We start from the raw sequence: 27,742 nt of genomic DNA, 5'->3' as shown, positions 1-27,742 counted from the left end.
TGCCATTGGTAGAAAAGTGTTGCCACGAGTTTCACCATTTTCTTCAAAACGTAATATGGATTAATTATTATTGATAATAAAGGAGAGAGAGAGAGAGAGAGAGTGTGTGTTTCGATGATAAAAATGATAAAGAAATGTCCATTGAACGTTGCGATTTGGCTATAAGGTACTTAGAGGCAGAAGCATCTGGTGTTTTCTACAAGAGGTGATCCGGCTATTGGCACTGAGGGGAAACGCGGCCACCGAGTTGAGTTCGAGGCTCGCTCTACGCGTACACAGTGCCTATACACACCACACCGAACAACGAGGTGTGGACTGTGGACGAGCTGTATGTTTTTCAGGAATATTTCCACGCCCTGGCGCCATGCTAATAGTCGTGGATCAAGGTAGTAGTCAAATGCCCCCCACTACTACTCTTACTCCTTATTCACCCCTCCACCTCTTATTCACTCAACCTCTCTTTCCTTTACTTTCCTTGCCTTGCCTTACCTTGCCACGACACTCTTATTACTCTCAGGTAGAAATGCTGGAAATGAAGTTAGTGAGGCGCCAATGCTTTCCGATCGTCTGCATCCTGGATACCAATGAAAGTAGTTCGCTCTCTTTCACCCCAACTTACGTAGATCACGCATCCTTCAAATAAAGCCTAACGTCGATATATCTGGAAAGAACAGAACGATCCCCTGATGATGAAATTTCTGCCCAATTACACTTACCCCTCTGGATGTGAAAATACTAAATCGTGTGATGAATATTAATGTAGGTTTTTTTATATATAGATACTGCTCAATATAAATTATCGATATTATATACCGGAAGATTTTGAGAAAATACACATAGCGAATTGTAGAAATTAAGTCGTATATGTTCTCTCGAATAAGTGTAAGTTTAAAGCGAGAATTGATCGCTTTTTCGTGGTATAGGTGACCAAGTGGAAAATTTTTAGTCAACATGCCAGAATATCGTCTGCTGTTAAACTCTATTATTGTACTAGTATATTATTAGCAAAGTGAGCTATTCAAAAAAGGAATATCCATTAAAGATAAACGTCAATTACAGAATATTTTTAATTCTTAAAATATTTTTAAAATACATTAAGTTTTCGTTACAACAAAATTTCCAAGCGTGCTAATGACTTGTTTGGGGCACGATGGTTAGGAGAAATTATTTTTATCAAACATTCGATTGTCCAAGATTCCAGATAATAAAGAAAGCAAACAAACAGCGATTGAGTGCTTATTGGATTGCAAGATACCTTTGTACAAACACTTTTTTGAGAAGCTCTTGAAAATTAACGTTTCGACTTTAAAGAGAAAGAAGGAGAAGGTAAAAAAAACTCGACCTTGAAATAATCTAGAATATGAAGTTCAAGGTCAATTTCAAGGTCGTCCATTGAAACTACAAACAATATCTCTTTCACGAATGATTTAAACCCATCTGTCCTGCCTATACATAAGAGTTGAAAAATAGCAAAGTAAAATGATATATATTTAGAATCGAAGGAAGCTTGGCTTCTCACGATGGAGAGTGTTCTAGAGAATGATCGAGGCAACCGTTTGGCTGGGCGAATGCCCGAAGCTGACGGGCACGTTGCTGAGCAGTTGGAAGAAGATTGGGATAAACAGTGAGATAGAAGATAAGGAGCTAACGTATTGATGATGTTTTCTGCCCCACCCCATTTTCTATCCAATCCCCACTTCTCGAGGAATCGTGCTTTAGTCTTGGTTCTTCACACGTCTACGCGTTCTTTCTTCCTTGTCCCTAACATTGCCGAGTTTTCTCCCCTCTCGGTCCCTCTCTTTCTCCCCCTATCTCTCTTCGAGCTCGCTCGACTCTCTGTCCCTCTCTGTCTAGGTCGTTAGCATAATAACGTCAAGTGCTTCACCTCGCTAGTAGTCAGTACGTGCCGTCACTCCAATCGTGTCACATTGATCGTATTGAGTCACTGCCTAACGAAATTGCGTAACGAGCGTCTTCTCTCGGGCTCTTCCCCTCTCTTTGTGTACGTATACGTATTTCTCACCGCTTTTCTCTCTCTCTCTCTCTCTCTCTCTCTCTCTCTCTCTCTCTCTCTCTCTCATGTAATCATAGATATACAAATTACATATATATATATCTCCTTCTTTCTCCACATTACCCAGACGCTCGCTTTTAACCGTTCTCCATCGCTCGGGTGCTCTTATTTACACACTATCGCAGCATCCACCATAATAGCGATCGCGCGCCAACACACACACACGCACAGACACGTTAGGGAGACGCGCAAAGACAGTGTTGAGACTCGTGGTGGAAAAAGTCGGAGCGTCACGGCGCGCGTAGATCCTGTCGCTGCCAAGTTGAGGCCGCCGAGTGGAAAAGAGAGGACGGCACGAGTCGAGGAGAGAAAAAGAGAAAGAAGGACGAGACGCGGCAGAGCGAGAAAGAGAAGGAAAAGTTTGCCAGAGGTTTGGCAAAACTAACAAGCGAGGGAACTGCCTGAGCGTTCCTCGTACGCGAGAGACAGTCGCGCGTGATAGTCTCTCCTCTCCTCTCCTCCCGTCACTCTTCAAAGATACTCATTGCCTCTTCATCTTCGAAAACGTTCAGTGCTCATCTTCTTTTGTCCGCACCTCTGCAGACCCGGAAGTACACATATAACTCAAGAAACAACGCAGCACACGCTTGGCTCGTGATCCATCAACATGACCATCGAATCCTCGTCAATGGTCGTCGACTATCTCATCTTCATCGGGTTCATCATCGCGTCCTTCGTGATCCCGCTGTGGGGCCGATTTCGCGCGAGAAAAAAGGAGACCAAAGCTGACTATGTCTTTGCCACGGGGACCGTTTCCATGGGTGCCATGATGCTCTCCATTGCAAGAGGTACTCTGGGTGTCAGGTCCTTCCTCGGTTACCCATCCGAGCTCTACTACAGGGGTAGCGCCATGTGGGAAACTTTGTACGGCATGTTGATCGCTTATCCCATCGTTTGCTACATCTTCGTACCGGTTTACTACAGCCTCGGGATAACTTCCGTCTACCAGTATTTGGACATGAGGTAATTATTCCGTTTTCTCCACAATGCTCTGGGTTTCGCAATAATCAGCATCGAATCTTGTGATTTTTTTTATTTAATGCTGTGTTTGATGTGTAGCACACCACTGGTTTTTTCGTTGGTGTTAATTTTAATCTTGCATAATAAGCTTCATTTGTGTACTAGAATAAATAGACTCTTATAAACAAGCTTGTTTAGATTACAAAGTGTAATGTACATATGTGTCATTGAATAGTTGTGAATTGGTGATATACTTTTGCTTAGTTCTGTTTACTCCGACTGTCACGTAGTCATATCGCTATAATCTTATTTTCACTTGTGTTTTGAAATCGCGTTGAATTGAATTTTAAATGGAAATTAACGAATAAGAGTGGATTTTTTTCCTTTCTTTTTTCAGATTCCAATCGAAATTGGTGCGTTGTTTGGCGAGCTTCTCCTATGTTATAAGAAGTTTGCTAAACTTGGCTGTTACAATCTTTACGCCATGTGTAGCACTGTATACTGTGATAGGTCTACCGTATTGGGCCAGCATAGTTGGCATTACTACGATATCTGTGATTTTTACTCTAATGGTATGTGTGTGTAATTTATGACCTATAAGGCTCTGTGTCATGTCCTTGAAAGTTATATCTTTTAATACGGCCATACTGCCTGGTACTAAGAATATGGTAATTTGGAGTTAAGAACTCCAATACTTGATCGCCGTTCACCGATTGCCTAGATTATTTTTCCCAAACTTGTTTGAGTTTGCTCTTGTCGAAATGAGCTCCTAGAAAATTTTCATAGCAGGGATCGTTAAAATTTTATACACGCATCGTGTACTTTATAATCCCTTTTTGAGAAATAATTAATAATGCAAGCAGTACAGTTTTTTTTTCTAATTCAAGTTTTTTCGACTTTTTACAGGGAGGATTAAAAGCTGCCATTGTATCCGATGTTATACAGGGCTTGACAATGATTGGTGTCTCCATTATAATTATCATTCAAGGACTTGTGAGTGTAGGAAGTGTGAGCACTGTGATGAATATTACACAAGCACGTGGACGTTTAGATTTTTTCAAGTAAGCTTCCTGGAATATATGCAACATACTAAATATTTGCTTTACTATAAAAATACTCGCAAGCTTCGACCAGTACAAGGGCTCTAGGACATAAAATCAATTATTCTATGGTTTTTACAGTTTCGATATGGATCCAACGATCCGGGTGACAACCGTCTCAGCAACCGTGGGTCAGCTCTTTATGAGCTTGTCGATTTTAGGATGTCAGCAAAATTTTGTTCAGAGATACTGCAGCATGACTAGTCAAGGCAAGGTTGTCAGGTAAGAAAAATTAAATTAATATACGCGAAATTGCTAACGATTTCTCTACTATTTACAAAATATTTGCGAATGAGCTAACATTGCTAAAAAAATATTTAATTCGAATAAATCTTTATTTGGAATAGCATCAATGAGCTACTTACCCGATGTTAATTAAAATTGATGAAATAAATTAATGTCTGTTTTGTTTCAAACCTTTTTTATCGTTCAATGACCTTTTCATTGAAAACAAATTTCTATTATGGAATTGGTGACTATTCGAACAAAAATTAATTTTAATGGAATAATTTTTTTCATGACACAGTAAGTTTAGCAATGTTTAATTTAAAAATTAATGGCTGATTTTTATTACTGTTGTCCATCTAAAAGCTTAAATACTGCTGATAAATGATAACAAACAGTCTTGCGTAAATTGCAATCAATAAACTATTCTATCTGCCCTGAACACGACAGGTGTGCGAAGCGTGTTGCCTATTAGATTTTCTCATAAGAATGATCCAAGAATAATAAGAGTCTTATTTAAAGGCTAATTACGTAATATTTGTTTTCCTCGCGCAAAGTGGTTTGTTTCTAAAAGAGTAAAAGCTTTTTATTCTCTGTAGCATACGTGGACTTTTCTCAATTTTCTAGTTGACAAAGAGCATTTTCCATTAAGTTTCCGTCATCCACAATAATAACGAGATTCGTCGGGCCGTTATAGCCGATCAGACGTCTCGTAGACCGTGAACGCACGTGTGTCGCATTCTGAACTTACTCGTCACGAATAGTTCAGTAAGGCCAGTTGCCAGATAACTTGGAGTTGAACTTTTATTCCTTAAACTAACGATTCCATCAGTACTAAAGATTGCCGAAACATTTATACCTCCGAAAGTACAAGAAAAGTTTGGCGTCATGCGAAATCGACAATTCACTTTTTCGCTATAAAAGTTTTCCCCCATTTCCGTTTTTTACCTCACCTTTATTTATCGTAACTGCTTCGCCGGGACAAATAGCATTAGACTCCCAATTTGTAGCTTTGAATTTCATTAGCTGCGGTTATATATTTACCAGAAGATTCCGTCAAAATAAAAATCCCACTCGCGCGAATAACGGATACATTAATTCTTTCTCGAAATCCGTTTAAATTAGAATTAACGAGAATTCTACTTTCTTTTTCATAATTCGAAATCTGTTTGGAAAGACTTCTCCACCATGTTCGCCGAATTTTATCTTGTGAAATTTAAAGGACGTGAAATATGTAAGACGTACGCTACGTGAATTCCGACCCGTCAACAATGATATCTTTCGTTGCCCCATATCTTGTCAGATAGCAAATTTTTCTGCTCTGTATTCCGAATGAATCATCGACCATTTTAACCAGCTCGAGTATACAGAAATCAATAGTCCAAAAAGCGATAGGTTCCGCGAGAGAGCGAGAGGGACATTTATATCTTCAACTTAAAAGTTGTCAAAGTCGTTGGTATATATATCAGATTATACGTCATTGGCTCACAGGCAGTTATCGTGCGTGGTGCCGAGCAAGTGCACCATTAGTATCGAATTGTTTCGCGTTTACGATGGTCGTAGATACGTTAAGTAAGATCGTGCCGTTGTTGATAACTGTAAGAGTCGATGTAATTCTTCAAATTGCCTAGTAACCACACTTTCCTTATCTTTCGAGCCGGCTGAATATTTCAAGGAGATCCAAAACGCTAACGTTATAAATAAATTCAACCAAACTGACGACTGCAATTTGTTTATCTATATTTTTTAATTAAGAGTTTGAAAGAATCGGTGTATCACAAAATGCTGAATAGTAATATCCAGATCTATATACATATATATATATATATATATATATGCCAATCGCATAGAAAAATCTCCGCAGCCAGTATACCGCACGTATATATGTATATACGTGACGTAGTACGAAGCTTCGATTACGAAAAGCGTAATAATTTCGTCATGTGAATTTCATTCGGGTGCATCGGCTGGTCGATTATCGGCGTACCGTGAATGCGGGTAAAAAAGATGGGGAGCGCGTATGGACAATATTGGACGTACCATTATGTTGTTGTCGGTTGAATATGGAGGTACGTTCTATACGTGCTCTTGGATATAGTGGGCTAGAAGATGATGTATTGGGAAGAATATAGGAACATGGGGTTATAAATATATATATATATATATATGTAGCTAATGGGGATTGTACGAGAACGGGAAGAAAATGACCTTTCGCCTACTTAGACTTTCGTTTCAGAATTGTGGCAGCGACTGCTTTTGTGTTAACCAAGGTATTCGATGGGATTCCCGTTGGCAAACTTACTTCAAAAGTAGCCCGATAGAACTGTCCGATTTAGGAAATTGTGTCCGCACTTCGACGCTGCCACATAATCAATGAGCTCCGGCCCGGAAACGCACGTGGCACGTTGCCAAACTTTGGTCACCAGGCTAGCGATGTCGAATAAGGTCAATAATGCCATGTCAAAGGGGAACAGCATACGCTCTTCTTTACCGTCCTAAGACTCTGCTCAATTTAACCTGCCAAAATTCTACTTAGGGGGTTCCTTTTGTAGGATAGCTATCTTTGGACGATCTTTTTAAATTGCTGTCATTTGTGTCGAAAATGATTATTCGCACACTCGAATATATTTTATTTTGTATACTGGATATTGGTATTTGAAGTCGTATTAACGATGTTTGTTAATTATTTTTAAGCTTCAGGTTGAAATAAGTAACGAGGAAACGAAAAGGAATTGTTTAAATTCTTTCGATAATGAAATTTATTCAATTGATAAATTTTATGTCATAGCTTATAGATAATATTGGCTTCCCGGTCTCTGCAAGGTTGTATCTGCCCTGTGAAAACACTGTTTAGACAGTCTAATCTGTTTATTCTCCTTTTTTCTTTTCAACTCGCAAAACAGCCGGTGTAATGTTGCAAAGTCGGACAATTTGAGTAAACCTTAAATCCATTCGCACAAATAATGATATTGGTTTAAAGTATACAAAATGTTAGTGATTTCACGCTTATCTGACAACAGCGTCTTATTGACGTCAATGTCATAATTGGTAGCAATAAGAATGAAACCATATCAATCGTATTCATGAGAATTATTTAAAAGCGGTGTTCCAGAGAAAAGTTTTTTTTTAGATTTATTCACTGAATTATTCAGAATTGTGAGAAAATCATGGACCGTTTAATTTCTCAGTAAAAAGACCACTGTGCCTTACGATACAATTACTAAAACTTTCCTTCAGCATCGATTATCGATCGTTGTTTATTTAAACATTTAACGCAATTCAGCATATATATGTATAGAGAGACTAATGAAAATGGAAATAATTTGTTTTCAGAACCATGATGTACAACGTGCCTATCATCGCCATACTGTTTTCACTGTCCTGGGTCGTAGGGATGGTAATTTTCACAAACTACGCTGATTGCGACCCTCTCAGTCTCGGATACATTTCGAAATTTGATGAGATAGTGCCATTTTACGTGGAAGATAAATTCCTGGTGGTACCAGGTGTATTGGGCTTGGTGATGGCTACCCTATTCAACAGCGCGCTCACTTTGGCCGTTTCGAACTTGAACTCTCTGGCCACTGTGACGTTCGAGGACTTTCTCAGTCAGATACCAGCTTTGAGTTCACTCAAGGACACGCAGCAGCTGCGGCTGATCAAGATCATCGGAGTCGTCTACGGTCTATTGGTGATCGGAGTGAGTTTTCTGGTAGCCATGCTGTCTGGGGTAATCGAGTCGTCTATGTTGATGACGTCAGCAACGTCAGGGCCACTTCTCGGAGTGTTCGTACTGGCGATGCTGATACCCTGCGCTAATTGGAAAGGTGCAGCAGCAGGGATGATCTTCAGCCACGTGACGACCCTATGGCTGACCTTCGGCCACCTCAGCATCGATGGCTCCGATTCTGCTTCGAGCGAGACTTTGCCACTGTCCACAGCCAATTGCCAAAACGATACGTTCTCGCCGTGGGTTATGCGACCCAGCGGTGCTTCAATCAGGGCAAACCAATCCTATCCGTTGATTTTGGAGCAGAGCAGCAGTACCGAGCTTCCGCTCGACTACACCACGTCGTCGGATCCATTCCAGTTCCTCTATGGCATCACGTATATGTACTATGCATTTATCGGAAGTATGACAACTGTGCTGGTCGGCATAATCGTCAGTCTGATAACGGCTGATCCTAAAGCCGATATGTACGAGGAGCACCTTCTTCATCCATTAGCTTTAAAGATCTCCAGACTCTGCCCAGGAAGTCCCAGACTCTACGCGAGCAGCACTCGCCTGGACAACGATAACGTGACGAATGTCTCCATTGACAATTCAGTACCTTCGATTCCCAATGGTACTAAAAAAACCACCCCTTACAAGGGCTCCGTCAACGGCGATAAACTTCAATTGGACATCAATTATCTCGACAGACTTCACGCACTGAAAGGTGCGACGCTTGATGTGACCAATGAAATCACCAAAGGCACTCGACTGTGATCAAATAAACTTGCACTGCAAGTGCCATCTGTCTGTACTTAGTGAATCGCGAAGATTAATCTCAAGTGATCGTGACGTCCTCGATCCCTGCAACTCTCTCATATCAATATACGTTACTTTTATTTTTTTATTCTATTTTTAACATGATCCTAGACAACTAAGTTGAACGATCGTCGCGCTTTTGACTCTTGACGATATAGCTATATGCTCGTGTTTGGAAAATCTCGTTTTGCAATGTCAACGTTATTGAAGAGGAAGGATCGAAATTGGAAGTACAGTGGTGATATTAGTTCATGTATAATTGAAGACCCACGACGACTGAATTCCCAGAGCCTAATTTCTATTTTACAACGAACGGCTGCTTCATCCACTCAACGCGAAGATCTCCAGGGTCTATTGTACATAGCGCGCGTACGAGGAAGTGTGTCTGTCAGCGGCAGTAGCTTGTATCTCTATCCTGATGACATCACTTGTTAATACTGCTGCGACGCGAGGGTTTCTTATACCCTGTTCGCGAATTCCCATTGTATACAATCTTTGTACACCCATCTTCACGAGCTACTGCAGCTAACGTATAATTAATGCTCCTCTGATTTAGCGTATTTCGAGATTACAGGCTAGAATCGAAAACTTGACTATAGCAGGGCCGACCTAATTTATTGCTGTCTTTTATCATTTTTAATACGTAACGCCCAATTACCGCTGTCTGTTTCGAGAGAAGCAACCAATTATCGAGTCGACTGAGAAAACTTTGCTCTAGCAGGTGCGCCTTCAAAGTTGTCACACTCCACCGACACGATCGTATTCATCCGGATAAAAATGTACCGACCGTTCGTACGATTAGCTAACCATGCAACATTTTTCTGAATTCTTCGAGTCCGTTGTGCTTCTGGATGACGAATAGTCGCGTTGTTATATATACTACATTATAAATTGTACATAGTCAATTCAATCACGTTGTTTTCTTTGTTATCGCTTAATTATAATTATATTTGCGAAGCGCTGGCTTCGTGAATTATCTCATTGACGCTGAACGTCGTCACAATTATATTTATATACATATACGTATACACACGTATAATACGCGAAATACTCATTGATACGAGTTTGCGCCATGCGTAGGCTCGCGTCGTAATGGAAGGTTTTAGGGATAAGAGTGGAGTAAACGATTACGAAGTTATATATTGTCGAAATAATGGTGGACGTCGTGTCAGGTACTTAGATTTTAAGAGGAAGTCTTTAAGAAATACGGGTTGAGAATGTGTTGTTGTTGTTGTTGTACAATTTTGATGCAGTACGAAGATAAATATGTATTGCTGTGTGCGTGTGCCGTATACGAAATGACGTATTAGTGACATCAGTATGCAATGTGAAAACATGTATTTCTCATATTCTTCTAGTGTCACCTCATCGTATAACCTCTCATTAAATTATAATTAACGTTATCACAGATTATTTTTATATCGAGAAAATATAGGTTTTATATAGAGAGAATGGTATTAATATTTAGACGATGTCGTTGATTCGACAAATATTTATCGTGTTAAGCAACTACTCTTACGATAATCACACATTATTTCTCTAGAGATATTAGCGTTGATCTTATTGTTATTACGTTTGTATTAAACTACTACCTATATGTATAGGGGGTTTATCAGCAATAGCTGTAAAGCAAGCTCAAATCAAGTGATGAATTTAACGAGAACCTTGAATATCATTTACGATCTTTGAGATTATAATCACAGTACAGAAATTATATATGTATAACGGTTACAGATTATAATTACAAGTAACTTTTCTATCCTAGTTTTACTATTACCAGATAATAGACGTATTTTGATATTTTCAGGAAATATACAATTTAAAAATAGTATTTTCATAATAAAATCACAGCTATCACAAATTTAAATAATTCTATTACTTTATACTCACTCACATCCTATCTCATGAAAAATTACCAATTCCACTTCGGTTTGCTCATATTTTGTCCCGAGAAAAAATTGCTTGTCGAAACTCCGTCAACTACATTGGCAACTGGCAAAATCAATACCGTGTTTACAGTGGTAAGAGAATACATATACACAAATGAATCGCTATTAGCATTTCGACCATTATTCCCACATCGATATAAAATTATACTTCCCTTCAGAACCGAGAACCTTCGCTGGCTGAGCGTAAAATGCTGCACCAGATAATACCCAGTTAAAATGTACTTGTCAATATTTTAAAATCCTTAAGAAGTAAAAAGAACGAAGCTTCGCTTTCTCGGCTTATGACTGCACGTGGAAAAACTGATTTATGCAGCAGGGGAAGAAGATGAAGGTGAGAGAGGATCTACTTTAAAATGATTTCCTCAAGAATGAACTATTGTGTACTATAATTTAAGAGATATATTGTATAAGTCGCTGAATGCCAGCGACATTGTGAGAATGTGTGTGGCACGGCAGGGTCAGGGCTTAGCCATGGAGAAATCTGCACTGTGTCGACTGTCTCGTGTATCACTGTGCTGGTTGGAAATGGATCTGATAAACGACCTACGGACGTGTCGCGCGGTCGTATCAACGTGCGACGTGATCCGATAACGCCTTACGGCTCGCACGACGATACCCACTCGCGACGTGCTATCAGTACAACACCGCGGCTGACTTCATAGCCTTTATACGGATCAAAAGTGCCACTAGATTAGATCCTCCCCGTTATAATATATCCTAGAATCCTCCGCTAGCCCGGGATCCTCTCTCGGATTTATCCGACCGAACACCCAGACGGAGGCTCCCTCTACTCGCACATCCCATCGTCCTTTCGTATTTTTCGCCATTGACAATCGAGCCTAATTCTCCTCCGTGATCTCATCATCCACCCACACACGCGCAATGACGTATTTTTATTCCCTGGTTTTGTTTTAAAATTCCGCGATACGTCCGAACCATTCGTAGCCAATCAGTCGTACGAACGTTCGCGTACACGTTATTTGTATGCAAATGTCATGCTGACAATTGACCTTTTTAAAAAATCTTGTCATCGCTATATACTACATTTTAGGGCTCTCGATTTCAATTCTATACACTATGACGATCCTCTTGAAAACTTTTCACGGATAGGACTTGAACAGGCTCCTATAACTTTCATTAACGATACTGTTAGTTTTAATTATAAAGTATGTACTATGTACAATATAGAAAGTTTACATTTAAATTTCAGCCTTTATAATACTGATTCCACCCACACCGTGCAAAGAATTACTTTTAGCTTAAACCACTTATCTTCTTTAAACCATCAGTTTTGCCTGACCCAAGTAATTAAAGGATACAGGTTGATAAACCTTTAGCATTTCTTCATTTAACAATATAATTGCAAAATATGTTTCGAGGTGATTTTTCCTATTTTTATATTAATGTAGGTCATTTGTACGTTTGAAAGGTTTGTTTATTTTTTATAATAAAATTATGAAGTATCCAAGGAATAGATTAAATCGCTGCGTTTAATTTGGTATAATAATTTGTTTATTTAATAAAATATTTATATATGTATATCCACCTTTATTTTAGAAGGTGGATGAAGTATAGTATACGTTGTTTCGAAGGGTATATGGGTGAATGCAACCTAAAAGCAAGACGAGCATCGGTAAAAATGCATTTGTTTTTCTCTATTTCCTTCGATTGACTTTTGACAGTTGGCCGTAAGCAGCCATAAGGGCGTTCTGCAAAATCCGGAAAAGCGGCACGATACGTTTGATCAGCGTGAAACGTAGGAAAAATTTGTCGAAAGCATCAGACTTTTACTGCTTTAACAAGCAATGGCGGTTGAGTCCAGGTAAAGTTCTTGTTTTTTTGTAAAATCTCCACGTTCTCCAATTTAACTAATTGTATCTTTGTCAAATTTTAATTTAACCTGCAAACTTCGTCGTTTATCGATTAGACATATCCTATCTTGTTTCTCATAATTCATAGATAAATATGTGTATAACATACAAAATAACAAGATTTTTGGAGTGGCTGGCTTTGTGTCCCTTCACACGATTAAACGAAATGATGCAATTAAAATGTGAAGAGGAATATACAAACGTTCTTAAAACTGGGAAAAAGTGGAATACTTGGTAGATATAGGAAAGCTTATGCTTTCATCACATTCATAAGTTCCGGAAACCTCGAAAACCACAGGGAATGACCCTAAAACCGTCAAATTCATCAAGCTTAAGGCACAATAGAAGGCTGTTTACTTGGGTCCGAACTTTCAAGCTGAAACTAGCACAAGTGCAATGAGAAGCTTGAGACGTACGTATACTCGCTCACTCGACGTTTGTACAGTGGCTTTAAACGTGTAGAATACTAGCACTGCAAGCTCTGACCACATTACTATCATGAATATAAGGTTGATGAAGTTGCAGATCGTATGATCCGTTGATAGCATACCAAATGAAAAAATCTGACTACTTTACACGCCAGATGACACAGAAAAAATGCAGACTCGAATATGCTTCAATTTCTATAGAACACTGTACACAGCGAACCAAAATTTTAAAACATCATTGGCCATATCGCAGAAAAAAAGCATTTAAATGCACGAGTGTTGCAAATGCAAATTTGAATGCTATAAAATACAAGTCAGGGGATAATAACTGAGGGAGTGCAATAAAATTGTTCGAGAAACGTAATTTCCGTGGAATGCAAAATAATTAGCAAGCTTCGCAGTAAATTCAAATATCGACGAATCCGTTGTGTCACTTCGAAAACACGGAACACTTTGCATTATTCATGAAAAACGCTGCTATACGACGGCGTAGTAATTAAAACATCGAAAATTTTCATTTCTAATCTGGTATATATACATATTTTGTTTCTCCTTTTGCTTTTTAACTTACTTGCAAAGCCCATATATTATTGTAATAACGTGAAATATAGGCAGATAAATGGGAGCGAAGCGTCGTCGTACCGTATGCTGCTAAGCTCCAAAAACTTGTATGCTTATACAAGTACGATTAAAATTTCTCAGGATTTTACACGGCTTGAGCGTATGCACCGCTACTGCGATAAAAAAAGTAGAGGATAATTAAAAAATAATTACCTTTTTGGATCCCGTTCTTTTAACTTGGTTCTCTCTCTCTCTCTCTCTCTCTCTCTCTCTCTTTAATATTATTTATGAATATTTCGAAAATCTTACCGATTGAAATGTATATAAAAATATGCAGTAAAAATTACAACTATCCTTGGATAACTTTGTAAATCACATTGTGATCGTTGTAAGTTTAAATGTAACTTGAAAAGAGAGAGGAGAGTTGATTACAATAATTACTACAAAACTTTATTGTAAATTTAAGAATATAAACTTAGGACAGTCTCGAGTAAAAAAGCCTCTCACGATTTTTAATAATAATTTTCCAACATTATTTACAGTTTCAAAAGGCTTTTGCAAATTGCTATGAATATTTGGAATTTTCTGTAAACAGATTGATGAAATGCGAAGATAGGTATAGTTGGCACACGACGTATCTTGGGGAGGTAGAAGTGGAAAATTGGAATGATTCGGAAAAGACATTGGCAACAGAAAGCGAAGATGAACTATGTGTCAAGCGCGCGTGTTCTCACGACTTTGGAATCGATTGAAGCTCACGTACGGCATATGTAAAATATGCGCCTAACGTTTGCACATGTTGTTAATATAAATGGAAATGCATTACACGTGCACATTTTCGGGAGTAATACGAGTCCTTATCTAATAATTGCCCCAGTGGCTAACCGTATCATATAGGTAAGGGCTCTGCTCTCGTTTACCCTGGACGCTACAGTTCCGACAATCCCACCATCTATCAGTCTAACTTTTGTGTCCAACTAAATAATAGGATCTTTCAAAGGAAGCCATTGGTGAAATTTCATCGAGCTTTCTGTTTTCCCCATTACGTTCAAAGCGATCAAAGCAGATAGATGATACTCCATTAAACAGAGCATAAAACGTCCAAGCTCCAACAAATGCCATCACGTGTATTATTTCGTGTACGCCAATTCGTGCCAAATTTTCAACTAGTATTTATTTCGTCCAATTGACCTCTTGCTCATAAATGGATTTTAAACTTTAATTTCAATAAATAGAACATATAATTGATTTCGCGTGTATTCTCATCGTAGATAGAAAATTACTGTCCAGATGGATTTAACGAATTGTTTGATCTCGTTTTTAGTCAACATTATAGTTTCTTCTTTGGAGATCTGTCGAGTAGGCTCAACCCTATTTTGCGATGTAGTATGATTCAAGGTTGACCACCTTTTAGATAGTGTAGAGCACTGTGTTCCCAATTCCAAGCTTTGTGAATCGATAACGATGTAATGTTACAACGTTTTTATTCTACTTTATCATTTTATTACTACCTCTTAAATAAAATTCAATTTTTATTAAAATATTTATTTAAATATTAATAAATTATGAAAAAGTAAAATAAAATAATTTGGATCGGAAGAGTGGTCTGTGTACTGGAGCACTGCTGGCATAACTGATTAATAAAATTTCGAGGATTGTTTGAAAAGTCGTTATGGTGATAATAGGTTTAATTGTAACAGCGCTTTGGTATTCACGTGTTTGTATACATACGCAACACTGCAACATCGAGTAGGATAGACCCGTGCAGAGAAAATTCGTTAAAATGTACCACAAACGTGTTTACATGAACTCAGCCAGACAGCGAAACGAATAAAACGCTCGTAAGGATCTGGGAGAAAAAAATGATGCTCTGGTCTAAACTAAAGGAGCTTGCGAAAGCTCTTCCCGAGCTATCGGGGGGGAAAATCCATTCTTTGCTGGCGAAACGCATTTTTATCGCAAACGTAAGGCAGCTGTTACGTCTCGCATCCGAACGACCGAAATACGCCCTCGCCTTCGGCAGTTTACAAGATCGAGTTATTTTTCCCCGAGGAGTAAAAAGTATAAAATATAATATTTTATTCGAGTTTGGATCATTCGCGCTTTAGCGAACCTCTCCATCAGATATATTTTCGCTCTTGGCTGATAAGCTCAGCATGCCGATTCCACGAATTTCAAGCCGATGGATTAAATCGCTGAGTAATTTATTTCTGCAATTAATCTCCTTTGCATTAAATTATTTGGTAAGTTAAGCTCTCTAACCCCCTCTCCAAAGACTTGATACTAGTCGCCAGAGATTGCTATAAGTTTGAATTGCATTTGCATATTCCATCAGGTCATCTTTTACGAAACCTGTGCTTTTATTTGAAACAAAAAAATTTATCCTTACACTCCCGTACAACTTGGATAACAACTTTAGCAAATTTTCACACGTTAACGCAAAATCGGTCGAATCTCACAGATCGAACCAAGACACATAATATCGCACGCGAGTGCAATGTCAAATGTTTATTGTTTCAATCTTACACTCGCCAAGCAAGAAACTATAATTTATAACTTTTTAGCATCACCGCTTTTTTCGCCGAAAAGTTTTAATTATGCAAATATAATCGTTGAACCATGTCAAATATTTGCGGCGATAAGTTTCAAGGAATCGTGCGAAAATCCCGGATCAATTTGCGTCCGAAGGGAACGTGGGAAAGGTTTAAATAATAATAAGAGAAGTGAGAAAAAATGAAAGCGTGTACTTGCATTGATGGAAAATAATTTATTACAGGTGGATGCCGTGCCAGCTTAAGATAGAACCGAATATATGCGGCTGCGATTACGATGGAATAATTCTTGTTTCTGGAAGCGCGCCTGGTTTCAGTGAGCCAGAACCCTTTAAGACTGTTTTATTCAGTGCGGCTCAAATTGATTCGGCCCTGGATGTAATCGGCGCCGTTTTGCCGATCAATTTGCCCGCGAAAAGGCTCATATATAGCCCAACGGGTCCACTGAATCTGGATTATCACGACGTCCGAAGTTTCGGCGAGGCAGCAAGGAAAGGAGTAGAAAGGTAACAAACTGTAAATTTACTACATTCTCTCATCACGCAACAATAACTTTGACGTAATAATAATTATGTTGTTCTTTTGCAATCCGATGTAAATGCACAACTTCATATATATATATATATATATATATATGTATATATAAACATTTTTAGAGCATACAACATTACACAGGACTCCCGTTTAAAAATGTTCCTTGTCAAAAAAAAGCTCGTCCTTTCACCGTTGATAAAAATCTTTGTTTCCAGGAGCCAGTTTATTTTTTGTTTCAATCCGCGATAACCGTGACGTTGCAAATTTAGAAGGAGCATTGAAAAATAGATTATAGCTCGTTAAATTGCACGGGGGTTGAAAAAAATTGCAAATGGTTGTCGTAGGAAATGTATTTATGGCCAACGCTTCGTAGTCTTTTCGAAACTCTTACCGGTTAATTAAATCAGATAATTGGTTTAACGAAGAAACAAAAAAAAGGGTCCTATGGTTGGAGTCGTTTACACGAATTGGAAGTATCGATTCACAGGAAGCATGCAGGAGCCGCTCTAATTTAGTGTATCGTTCCAAATAATTAATCAAAGAGCTTCTCCGTCTCACGCCTTCAATTTTAGACAGCATTAACCGCGGGCGACCCCCCCCCCCCCCCCATCTCATTCCACTGTTTCGTTTACCACCTTTTATTCTCTATCTTGTACAGTAACGCTTATCCCGCAACTCGAACATGGAAAAGTGTATTCGCCAACTCCTGTATCCGCTTATGCCGCTTCCTTTGTCCGCCCATGTGTGTGTGTCTTCATGTGTCAGTGCACGAGTCTCTATATATACGAACAAAATTCCGCACGAGCCAACGGTCCGATTAGCTTGAAATTTGGTTGAAAAATGAAATTCCAGTACTATAGGCGATCATGGAATTCTCGGAATGCTACGCGCAATCGTTTCAAGTTTCCAAGAACGTTTATGAAGCTCGAATTGTAGATTTCATCTTGACCCGTGAAAGTTGTAATATTCTCGTGGCCGCTTAAAGCAACCAATGGCTGTTTTAACGCACGAGCTTTTACCAGGCTGAAAAGAGAATATCGCACAATTTGTTCTGGTAATACGGTTCGAGCTCAAAGCTCGCTTTGGTGTTCGATATAATGCCTCTAGGTCAGACAGTGCAGTACGAAAGTAAACCAATCCGGTAAATAATATTGTTCTCCATTATCACTCGTTCCTGCCCTTTATTACGCAAACACGGATTTAATCGACCGAGCCACAATTAAATGAATTGAATTTTCGCTGAGCAAACCCCTCGCATTACCGCTTACATGTTCGTTATAATTTATCGATCCTCGGTTTTCGTCTCGCACGATCATCTTATCCAATAAGCTGACCTTAATCTGATCTTGAATTTGCAGAGCGTTGAAAGCTGGCGTAAGATGTCCCATGCTCGTACTTCTGCCGGATGTTCGCTTTGAGAATGTCGAGCTCGTTACTCTTCTCGGAGCCCTGGAAGGCCTCTATGTGGTAAGTTTGAAAAGATACGAAATTTCATCCGCGCTCTTACATTTTTCACTCCTTCATTTCCGGACAGAAATAACTGGCCTTATACCACTACGTAATACAGAGTATTTGGCTTAGAATTCACACGGTCAAGCTTTTCACGACTGTCCCTTGCAAGCACCCCCCCCCCCTCCGGCACACGCATCGCCTTGTCACGCGTATACGCAACGTCGCGAACTAAAAGATTAATGCAACGTGGTAATTTTTCTTTTACTACTACGGTCTCTTCAGAGGGATACATTTTTTTACATTTTTATGTTTCATAAACTTGTGTCATTTAAATCGTATTTTCCTTCTAGATTTTTTACTTTGCCACTGTTCTAAAAAGAACCTTTTCCCGTCAATTTGCTCTTGCCAGAAGCTTTTATAACCTAGTCATTTTTTCTCCTGTATCAAAAGCATGCGGATAAAATATTGTTTTTGTTTTATTTTTACTTTGTATCCGCAAATAAGATTTCTTAAATGATACACGACTAATGTGGAAAACGATGTTCTTACCAAGTATATATATATATATATATATATTTTAAAATATAGAGAATCCGAATACACATACCTCAGCTCCTTCTTCAATCTTTCATGCGCAGCACCTTTATCCTATGCAGATTTTTCTATGCGTCCAAAATCTTCTTTGTTATATTATTATGGTAACTTTGAGGATTACGCGTGACTCCTGCACTCTTAAAGGTATACCACTTTCCAAGGAAATGCATTATAAAATTTAAAGCAACATACTTTAAAAGAATGGAGAAAATATAGCACATCTATGAAAAAGTTCATAAATTTCATTAATAAAATATAATTGGACTCTCTACTATTGCTGAGAAAAAGAATAACATGCATATACGCTCATCCTTTATCCGGAATGTTTCTCGAACGTGGAAGATACGTCCAATTACATTGCCGTTACATTTGTCTCTTATTACCCGTTTCAACGTTACCTTTTATCCTCTCCACACGGAATTTTATATATTATATAACTATAAAATTATACAAAATAGTTTTAATAAAAAAATGGGACCTTTCCAGGAAGAACCTTATAACCAAGCTGGTGGTTCCTTGCGAGAACCACTTGGAATTTTCGTGATTTTTATCCAAGTATTTAAATGAGATAACCCGGTAATTCTGAGATAGCGAGTTGAGCTGTGGTTACATTCGAGTTTCAACCGATCAGTCCAGACCCAATCCAGTCGCGAATGCAACAATGTTCGCAGGATGAGTATCTGGTTACTGCCAGAGAAGAGAAGGAATTGTGCTCGTGTTTCAGTAGAGTTTGGGCTGCCGCGGTTTGATTGGTTCTCCAACTTGCTCATGACGTTAACACTACTAAATCCATCGAATCTACGTCTGAAGACTAATTGCAACTGGCTATCTTATAAGTTCTATACGTTTGTTCGCTTTGGAGGTTGAAATTGAACTTGTATAATTCAGCTGGCTAATATCGCATAAACTCCATTGTTCCGAGATACCGTATAGCACGATAAATCCAAATACTATATTATGTCTAGCTTTATCGATTGTATAATAAAGCCAGTTAATAATATTTGCAGTGCGGAAATTTGTTACGATGTTCCGCCTTGCCTGACATCGACATCTTGAATTAACGCTGGTCGATGGCAGATGTTGGCAACCAAGTGCACAGCTAACACGGTCATCAAACAACACCTGCCACTGACAGAGTTAGCACAGGTTGCGTCTGATGGATAAGTGTGTGGGCTGTCTTACAATTACAATGGATCGATCTCCACGGTATAGTCGTGCATAAACTTAACCGTACTCCAACCTCTTCTTATCTTTCATAAAGAGTGCGTTCACTCGTTGGGATAAACTCTACGTTTTTTATAAATCATATACAAACCTTATCGTGTAGCGTTATCGTGTGTGCAATATCTGATCCAGTTCCGTGCTGATTCTTAATTAATTTTGCAGGAGCTTAACAAACGCTTGTAATGGCAGAAACGGAAGCTAAAATTATCGCATACTGGTCGAGTAATTCCACAAGGTCTTTCACTTTCAATTTGAATAATAATGGAATAAAATATATCCATGGCTGTGGCGGTTGATCTAGACAAATCCAATTAGAATATCATCTTTACCCTCGGTTTGCTCCACCGCAGACTGAGCTTAAAAATAACGAAGTTATGAATAGTTAATGCAAAGTGGCTTTGGATTTCCGTAATCGATCGATATATTTTGATTGTTGGCTGGATAACAAAATCTTTCATATACAGATCGCTGGAGAAAAATTGTTCAAGTATTCGTGGCCATTAATCAGTTTAAACCTGATGAGCATTCAGGTGCAAAATTGAACTCGTAAATTCCTAGATTGGATTTAATCCCTCTCTATAGCTATCTGATCAAGTATTAAAGCATTATCCATGGGAAGCGTAGCCTATAATACTAGAATAGATAGATAGGTAGATAGATATTGGGGGGGGGGGGGGGTGGCGGAAAGATTGTAGCGTAAGATTTTCACAGTCCTATATATATATATATATATATATATGTGTGTGTGTGTGTGTGTGCATGTGTATATATATTTAGGAGCGGAGAATGTTGTGCTTGGAAGGGTAAAGGGAAGACCAGCTAGGTTGGGAAGTGTATTCGAAGACTAAGATAATTCCTGCAGGCGAAGCTTATTAGGGAGGCAGCAGAACTGTACAAGCGAGACATAAGGGGCAAGCGCGCGTAAGAGAGAGAATAGGAAATTGTATAGATGAGACCAGGGATAAGGATCGTGGATCGGGGATAAATGGGGCAATGAGGGAACAGGGAATGGTGTCTAGGGGGAGAGGCGCGAGGACGGGGTTGGAGACGCGGGTTTCGAAAGGTTTCACAGGGGACACAATGGCGGGAGGGGGGGGGGGGACGATGCCCACGGGAGTGGCTGGCCTTCCGGAGTAGCGAATACCTAGCATTCCTAAAACCTTGCGGTTGGCGAAGCGACCTAATTAGCGAAATACTCCGAGCCCTCTTCCCGACGTGAACGGCGCCAACACCGACACCAGCGCCACTCGTATCCTTTTATTCGTGCATTGCCGCGCGCAAATACGAGGCATCGTTTTTCAAATACCGGAAGACGCCCATGGAATTCCGCTGGCGCGTTATCGAAACGCCATTGCGAGCCACTTTCCACCGTTTCGCTATTCCACCTCCATCTGCCCTGCCCCTCCGCACCACCACCACTACCAGTGCCCTCACCAACACCACCGCACCAGGACACCCAGATCTCATCACCCATTCCCCGCCTCGCTTCATTTAATTCTCCGATGAACTTTCGGAAGAAACGTGCAAGTTGCTCTTGCGACAAATCGATCCTACGTTTTCAATATCCTTTAATTGGTCTTAATTAATGCAAAGTAACCTTCCCCTTGATTTAACATTATCCACTTTTCATCCGTGCGATATTAAAACTGTATAAACATTTCGATTACACTCATTTTTCAAATTGTAATCCTGCGATGTTTGACAGTAGAGTGAAAATTAACAAGGATAAGCTTGGAGCTTATCAGTAATGAGGGAGCTTCCTGTTAATCCTGCCCGAATCATTGAATTATCGTATTAGTGTGGGATTCGTGAAATTAGCGACATTTCCGCGTATAAAGTTGCAGCAGTAAGTTTTTGAACATTTCCAATGGACTTGGTAAATATAATTTTGCAGCCCCTGGGTGTAAGAGAAGTGGGTCCGGAACGATGCTACAAGGCGTGTCAACTGGCAGTCTGGAGTCCGATCTGTAGTAAGAAGCTCCAGGGCATCGTGAAGCTTGCTTCGGCATTGGAGAGCGGTAGATATGTTGCAAGAGACATAGGTGAGTCCTTCCTTCCTTCCTTCCTTCCAATTAAGAATACGAACTGTGCTAGGTTAACGTAAGTACGAGTTAAGTTAGTTTCCAATCCGTAGCTTCTGCATGTGGAAGAATAGATCACTTCCTTACTGAGCTACATTGTAAATTATCTTGGCAAAATTACAGCAAAAATCATGAAAAACTTGAAGACCAAAGGTTAACTTGTTAAATTTTACATTGGACTGCAAAAGTGAACATTTTATTTGGTTGTTATCATTAAATTGTTGTAACGTTTAAAATTTTAATATTTTCAACGACGATTGTAAGTTACAAAGTTGCACACGCGATTATCGTTGCATTTTTGCAAACAAGAAATTACAGTGTAATAGCACTACTTTTCTTGCAAGTAAAGAATACCAGAAGGAAAAAACCTTCATGACTACTGATTAAAACTTCTTTGACGAACAGCTAATAGAGTGTATAATCGCGTGACGTCTTTTACTCTACAATTTTCTTCATCTTCCTCTTCCCGATCCTCTTCGAGTTTTTGTCCCGTTCCATTTCATGAGATTTTAAGCTACTTTTCAAAACAATTTCTTTGGAGATAAGTTCGATCGCTATTCTCTCCAAATTCTGCTAATCTTTTAACCGTTTTCCCTCCTACCCCAAAACTATTAGCATACTCTAACAATCTTTCGTTTTAATAATGAACTATTAAACGATGAAATTTACCAAATTAATCTCAATGACTTAATTGCGTCTGCTCTTGTTAATGAATATCTCCCTAATAAAACAAATTTGTTCAGTGTATATTTTTCAGTTATATTTTTTGTTCAAAGAAATTAATGATAATCCAGGCTTGAAACTATAAGGGTCAGAAATTATGATTTTCAATTGTTATATCATTTCCGATGTAATTTTTAACGATGAAAACGAATCCGACACCCGGATTTACCTAATATATCAAGTTTCCAAGCAAATCTACTTTGCATGCTTAAAAATAGCATCTTTTTAATTATATTTTTCATAATAAATACCATTTTTAATAAACTGGCTACGAGTTTGATTCGTAAAATATATATACCATTTTAAGTTAAAGTCCTATGTCAGGAGGAGAAATCGTCTATTAAATGTAATCATTATTTAAATTAGTAATTCTATACTCAACCCTATAACCCAGAACGGTAACATCGACAGGTTAGTGCCTATACAGCTTATAGTAGAATATTGCTACTTCATTTCATGTTGGTATTAATGGAATGGATCCGTATAGACATTCACATTGTTAATTTAAGTATTCAAGGTCAGATCAATGCAATAACGCGTATTTAATTATTTCTCATAGCTTAAAGCATATCCTATAAACCAAATACCATACCAAATTAGCAGATTTTGAAGGGGAAGATTAGTACTGTGTGTAGGTACCAATAATGCTCGAAATATTCCAGATAAAATTGATGCATTCAAAAATATAGAAGAAAATATGTGAAAAAATAGCCATTTTTAATCAATTTAACCTCGTTTACCTTAGAACCCTAACTTTATTAGTAAATTCAGATACCAGCTTGAAATTCAGCATGAAAAAACTTGTCCAGAATGACATCAAACTGACAACCAGGAAAATCATGCTGGCTTGTAATATTAATATACTTTTCAATTGTAAAATGATTCTGAGATTCGTGAAATTAATAAAAGCTTTTTAAATCGAAAAATTAATCCAGCTAAACTATATTATAATCCGTGGGAGCTTTTCCTCATTAAACAAAATCGCTTCTTTTTATTTGTTATTTTCAAGTATGATATTTACACACAATATGGAATATGAAAAGTTTTGTTCAAATATTCATTAATACAAAAAGATAGAATTAATATTAAAAGAGAGAAATTACAATATACTTATCCTTAATATAATTATATGATATCCTGATCGTACAGCATTATAAAAATGTAAATTTTGTGAAAGGATGAAATGATATATTAAATTTTCATAATGTAGGGGACTGGAGTGTTTGATCGAAGAAATTGAAAACTAATTGATTAAACCTGTTTCTTTTAATTACTTGATTGATAGATCATAGTTGAAGGGGAAATGAATTTTTGATGATATCTATTTTTAAAGGAATGGCTGATCCGGAGAGAATGATTCCAGCACGGATAGAAAGTTATGTTGCTGAGCTCTTCTGTGGCACAAGAATTACCATTCAAGTGGTCACCGATCAGGACACCCTTTTGCGAGAATATCCATTGTTCGCCTGCGTGAACCGGGCTGCTTCAGTGATACCTCGTCACGCTGGCAGGATAATCTTCTTGACTTACGAACCCCTCAATCCTTCCTGTATTTTGGAGACGATCCTGATGGTAGGAAAAGGTGTCACTTACAATACCGGTGGCGTTGATATAAAGTGCTCTGGTAACATGAACGGAGGGTCTCTAGATAAATGTGGGGCTGCTGCCTGCATTGGCTTCATGCAGGTTAGTACTATTTGTCTTCGTTCGTTGAAAAAACAAACGTGCTCGAAGTAGCATGCCAAATAATTTACCACAATTTTCTAAGCACGAGCTCTTCTCTCTTTGCTTATCTAGTATTTAAGGTATAATTATGTTCCTTTGACTGTTAAAGGACTTAGCTAATCCTTGAATTACATACTTTCGATAGAAGTTGTAAGCTAACATTTGTTCGATTCAAGCAAATTTCATCATCCTTATAAGAAGCACACTGTATTCATTTGCACAAAAAATAGCATCACTTCTGGTAAAAAAAATGATTAGAAATGTTTATTTCTATTCCTTTGGTAGTTGATTCTTCAATGTTGACATAAAAATAAGTATCTACGTTCTCGGTAGATAACTCGAAATAATCAAAATTTTTCTCATAGATTCCTTATATCTATATGTATCTGACGTTAAAATTTTGCCCAAATGGTCTAACATCAAAATGTTTTAAAGCTTAAAAGAAATCTCTTAATTGTTTCCACTGTTTACCAAAAACAAACTTACTCATTGCATGCAATTGTTTAACGATATAAAGTTTTTTATTTCTTTTTGAAGCAAATGTTGCAAACGCATATGATTAGGATTTTTCTGGAACATCGTAGGAAGTTTCAATTTGCGCTGAAAGTAATGATTTACATTTTGATTTAGGTGGCGAATCTTCTGCAGCCACCAACGGTAAAGATTGTCATCGGCCTGTGTGTCGTTAGAAACAGCGTGGGCGCAAACTCCTTCGTCTCTGACGAAATTATTGCAGCAAAGTCTGGAGTGAGAATACGAATTGGTAATACCGATTGCGAGAGCGGGCTTGTCATGGCAGATGTCCTTTGCCATTTGAAAGATATGGCTCTCTGTTCCAATAATCCACACATCTTCACTGTCTCTACTCTTTCTGACCACGCTACGCAAACTGTTGGCCCTGGTTACTCCGTAAGTACCTGTTCTTACAAAATATCTATTTCCTAAAAACTTATCGTCCAACATTATTCGCTATACAGCCTTTGCAAAATATTCTCTTGCATCCTATATTAAATTTTAATCCCCATAAAATCTTTGATAAACTTTAATCACGTTTCATTTTTATCGGAAATAATACTTCATGCACATAGACAAAAGAATTCCAAGATGATAACATTGTTTTAATATCGAACATTTTTCAGGTCATTATGGATAATTCTGTTGCGAAGCTTATCAGTAACGCAGAGAGGCTTCAAGCTTCGGGTGAAACGGTGGGGGATCCATTTGAGATATCGAGAATTCGAAGGGAAGATTTTCGCTACCACGAGGGGCGTTCGGAAGGTGACGATGTTCTTCAGGCAGAAAACAAGCGGTCCACGCAAATCACCCGAGGTCATCAACACTCACCAGCCTTTTTGATCATGGCTTCCGGTCTCAATAAGGCAAATATAATTCTTCGAGTCAAATTATTAGTCTTCCAACTTGCTCTATTTTCATTAAACACATTTATATCGTAAATGTTTTATCGTTGGCACTGATGTAAACCGCTGATAAAAACGCAGAAGCACTCAAATGATATATGACGCTTGGTTGTAATACTAATCCCTGTTTGTGTGTATCGATTGCAGCACGGTGCTTGTTCCTGTACGCCACTGAAGTACTCGCACATTGACATTGCTGCTCAAACGCCAAAACCTTACGGAGACCCATACTTCGGCAATCCTGTCCTAGCCCTGTCCTACTGCTACCTAATTCAGGGCAAGTGTCTAACTGTACGCAACGACGTGCCGTATGAAATGCAATATCTGTGCGAAGTGGATTGCAAGCCAGTTTGCCTGCCACCCTGCAACAACCCATGCGCCAAACCCTGTCCTAATCCCTGTCCCAACCCCTGTCCCAACCCCTGTCCCAACCCCTGTCCCAATCCCTGTCCCAAACCCTGTATGGTCCCCTGCGAACCAGTTTGTCCTACAAAACCAAACTGCAGTGAACCTTGCCGCCTACCACCAACTCGCGGACCGTGTCCAGCCCGTCAACCTTGCTCCGATCGGATTTGTGTTACACAACCATTGTGTCCGCCTAATGTTCAAAGGCGAAACGGGGTCAACTGACAGTTCCATTTAACAATAACATCGACCTAACTGTGCCCATGCTAACTAGCAAAATCGTAAAAAGAATTTTTGATCTAGATTTCAGCGTTGTCCTGTTTCTCCTTGAATAATTATACAATCTCTAAAGTAATTGCTGAAGCAATTTTCTATCATCACGATTTGTTTGCTAAAATCTTTTATTTTTTTAAAGTTTCTATACAATTTTATTTTAAATAGGGAAATAATCCTTTTTTTATATTTATTAAGAGGATTATCAATTTTCTTCATAATCGATCAATGATAACGTAGATACTTTGTATCCATTGCTGCTAAGTTACTCAGCAGTCGGTAACTGGCTGATTATTCGTGTATCATAATTTTATTCGTCTTACCTACTATACATTATGTAAAATTAATGGTAATGTAGATTTTTTATATAAAGAGAATAAAATATATTATATTTTTATTATAATTTATGAAAATATATGTTTACTGAGTGGAATACTCACACAGCACAAACCGTAACTATTATTTTTTTAGTTTATTATTTCAATATTGTTTCATATAAGAAGACGTATAAAAAGTTTTAAATTTAAACTTGTAAAAACCCATAAGTTACTAATCTCTTGAAATACAACCACTAGAACTTCAAAAAGAACTTCATTACAGTACTACTTGCATGGCATCGAAATATTAAATATTTCTGAAAATTCATTCGTTATAATATAAAAGAGAAGTACCCCTAAATTATTTCGCGATGAATAAAAAATATAAGAATATCGCTTTCTACCCATTTGAAGTATTGGATTTTAAAAAACAACATTATTAAAAGGTAGATTTCAATTTCAGCAACAGTTATGGAATCATCAGAACAGCATTTATTAGATAAAACAAAAGAAGATTTAAATTGTTATATTATAAAATTAAAGACAAAGTTTCATAATCAGGTTGTTTTATGTAAAAGAAACACATTCTACAACTTTAAAAAGTCAAGAAGGATTGTAATTTCTTTTCAAATAAGGCCACAGCTTGAAAATGAGTAATTTTTAATTATTTGGCCACATGGTTGGTAATCTATTTTACCATCCATTTATTAAACATAAATGGTAACAGCAAAACAAAGCATCAAAT

At 38.2% G+C, this 27,742-nt stretch overlaps 2 protein-coding genes across 4 annotated transcripts in view; both read left to right on the top strand.

Annotated features, from left to right (window-relative positions):
• Positions 1-26,989, top strand: part of Dip-B (Dipeptidase B) — a 36,659-nt gene extending 9,670 nt beyond the window's left edge. Inside the window, exons 1-8 of one of the 2 annotated variants that reach the window (XM_066725453.1) lie at positions 12,645-12,661; positions 16,476-16,757; positions 18,144-18,252; positions 21,950-22,097; positions 24,193-24,545; positions 25,215-25,493; positions 25,724-25,963; positions 26,150-26,989. In XM_066725453.1, coding sequence (XP_066581550.1) covers positions 12,645-12,661; positions 16,476-16,757; positions 18,144-18,252; positions 21,950-22,097; positions 24,193-24,545; positions 25,215-25,493; positions 25,724-25,963; positions 26,150-26,632 — 1,911 coding nt within the window. In that variant the 3' untranslated portion in view covers positions 26,633-26,989. Of the gene's footprint in view, positions 1-12,644; positions 12,662-16,475; positions 16,758-18,143; positions 18,253-21,949; positions 22,098-24,192; positions 24,546-25,214; positions 25,494-25,723; positions 25,964-26,149 lie in introns of those variants that run through there. The other variant, XM_066725454.1, reaches the window with a different exon arrangement.
• Positions 404-10,774, top strand: LOC136772449 (sodium-coupled monocarboxylate transporter 1). Of its 2 annotated transcripts, none has more exons than XM_066725452.1 (6): positions 404-2,002; positions 2,618-3,037; positions 3,432-3,606; positions 3,941-4,095; positions 4,216-4,356; positions 7,693-10,774. In XM_066725452.1, the coding sequence occupies exons 2-6, from the start codon at positions 2,682-2,684 to the stop codon at positions 8,846-8,848; spliced, it is 1,983 nt and encodes a 660-aa protein (XP_066581549.1). In that variant the 5' UTR covers positions 404-2,002; positions 2,618-2,681; the 3' UTR covers positions 8,849-10,774. The 2 variants fall into 2 exon arrangements, with proteins under 2 accessions (XP_066581549.1, XP_066581548.1); XM_066725451.1 differs by having other exon boundaries at positions 2,142-3,037.
• Positions 26,990-27,742: the final 753 nt, after the last annotated feature.

This window comes from Prorops nasuta, unplaced genomic scaffold (assembly GCF_024137725.1).
Source record: "Prorops nasuta isolate Cenicafe-Biocafe unplaced genomic scaffold, Cenicafe_Pnas_1.2 PNAS00004, whole genome shotgun sequence".
NCBI lineage: Eukaryota > Metazoa > Arthropoda > Insecta > Hymenoptera > Bethylidae > Prorops > Prorops nasuta.
The sequence above is the reverse complement of the archived record's forward strand: the minus strand, read 5'-3'. Positions and strand labels throughout refer to the sequence as shown.

What these genes read in the sequence shown, in the direction of transcription:
- LOC136772449 (XM_066725452.1), top strand. Translation starts at nt 2,682, where the DNA reads ATGACCATCGAATCCTCGTCAATGGTCGTCGACTATCTCATCTTCATC. An exon ending in CTGTGATTTTTACTCTAATG is followed by an intron (nt 3,607 to 3,940) that starts GTATGTGTGTGT and finishes GACTTTTTACAG; the next exon opens with GGAGGATTAAAAGCTGCCAT. An exon ending in AGTCAAGGCAAGGTTGTCAG is followed by an intron (nt 4,357 to 7,692) that starts GTAAGAAAAATT and finishes ATTTGTTTTCAG; the next exon opens with AACCATGATGTACAACGTGC.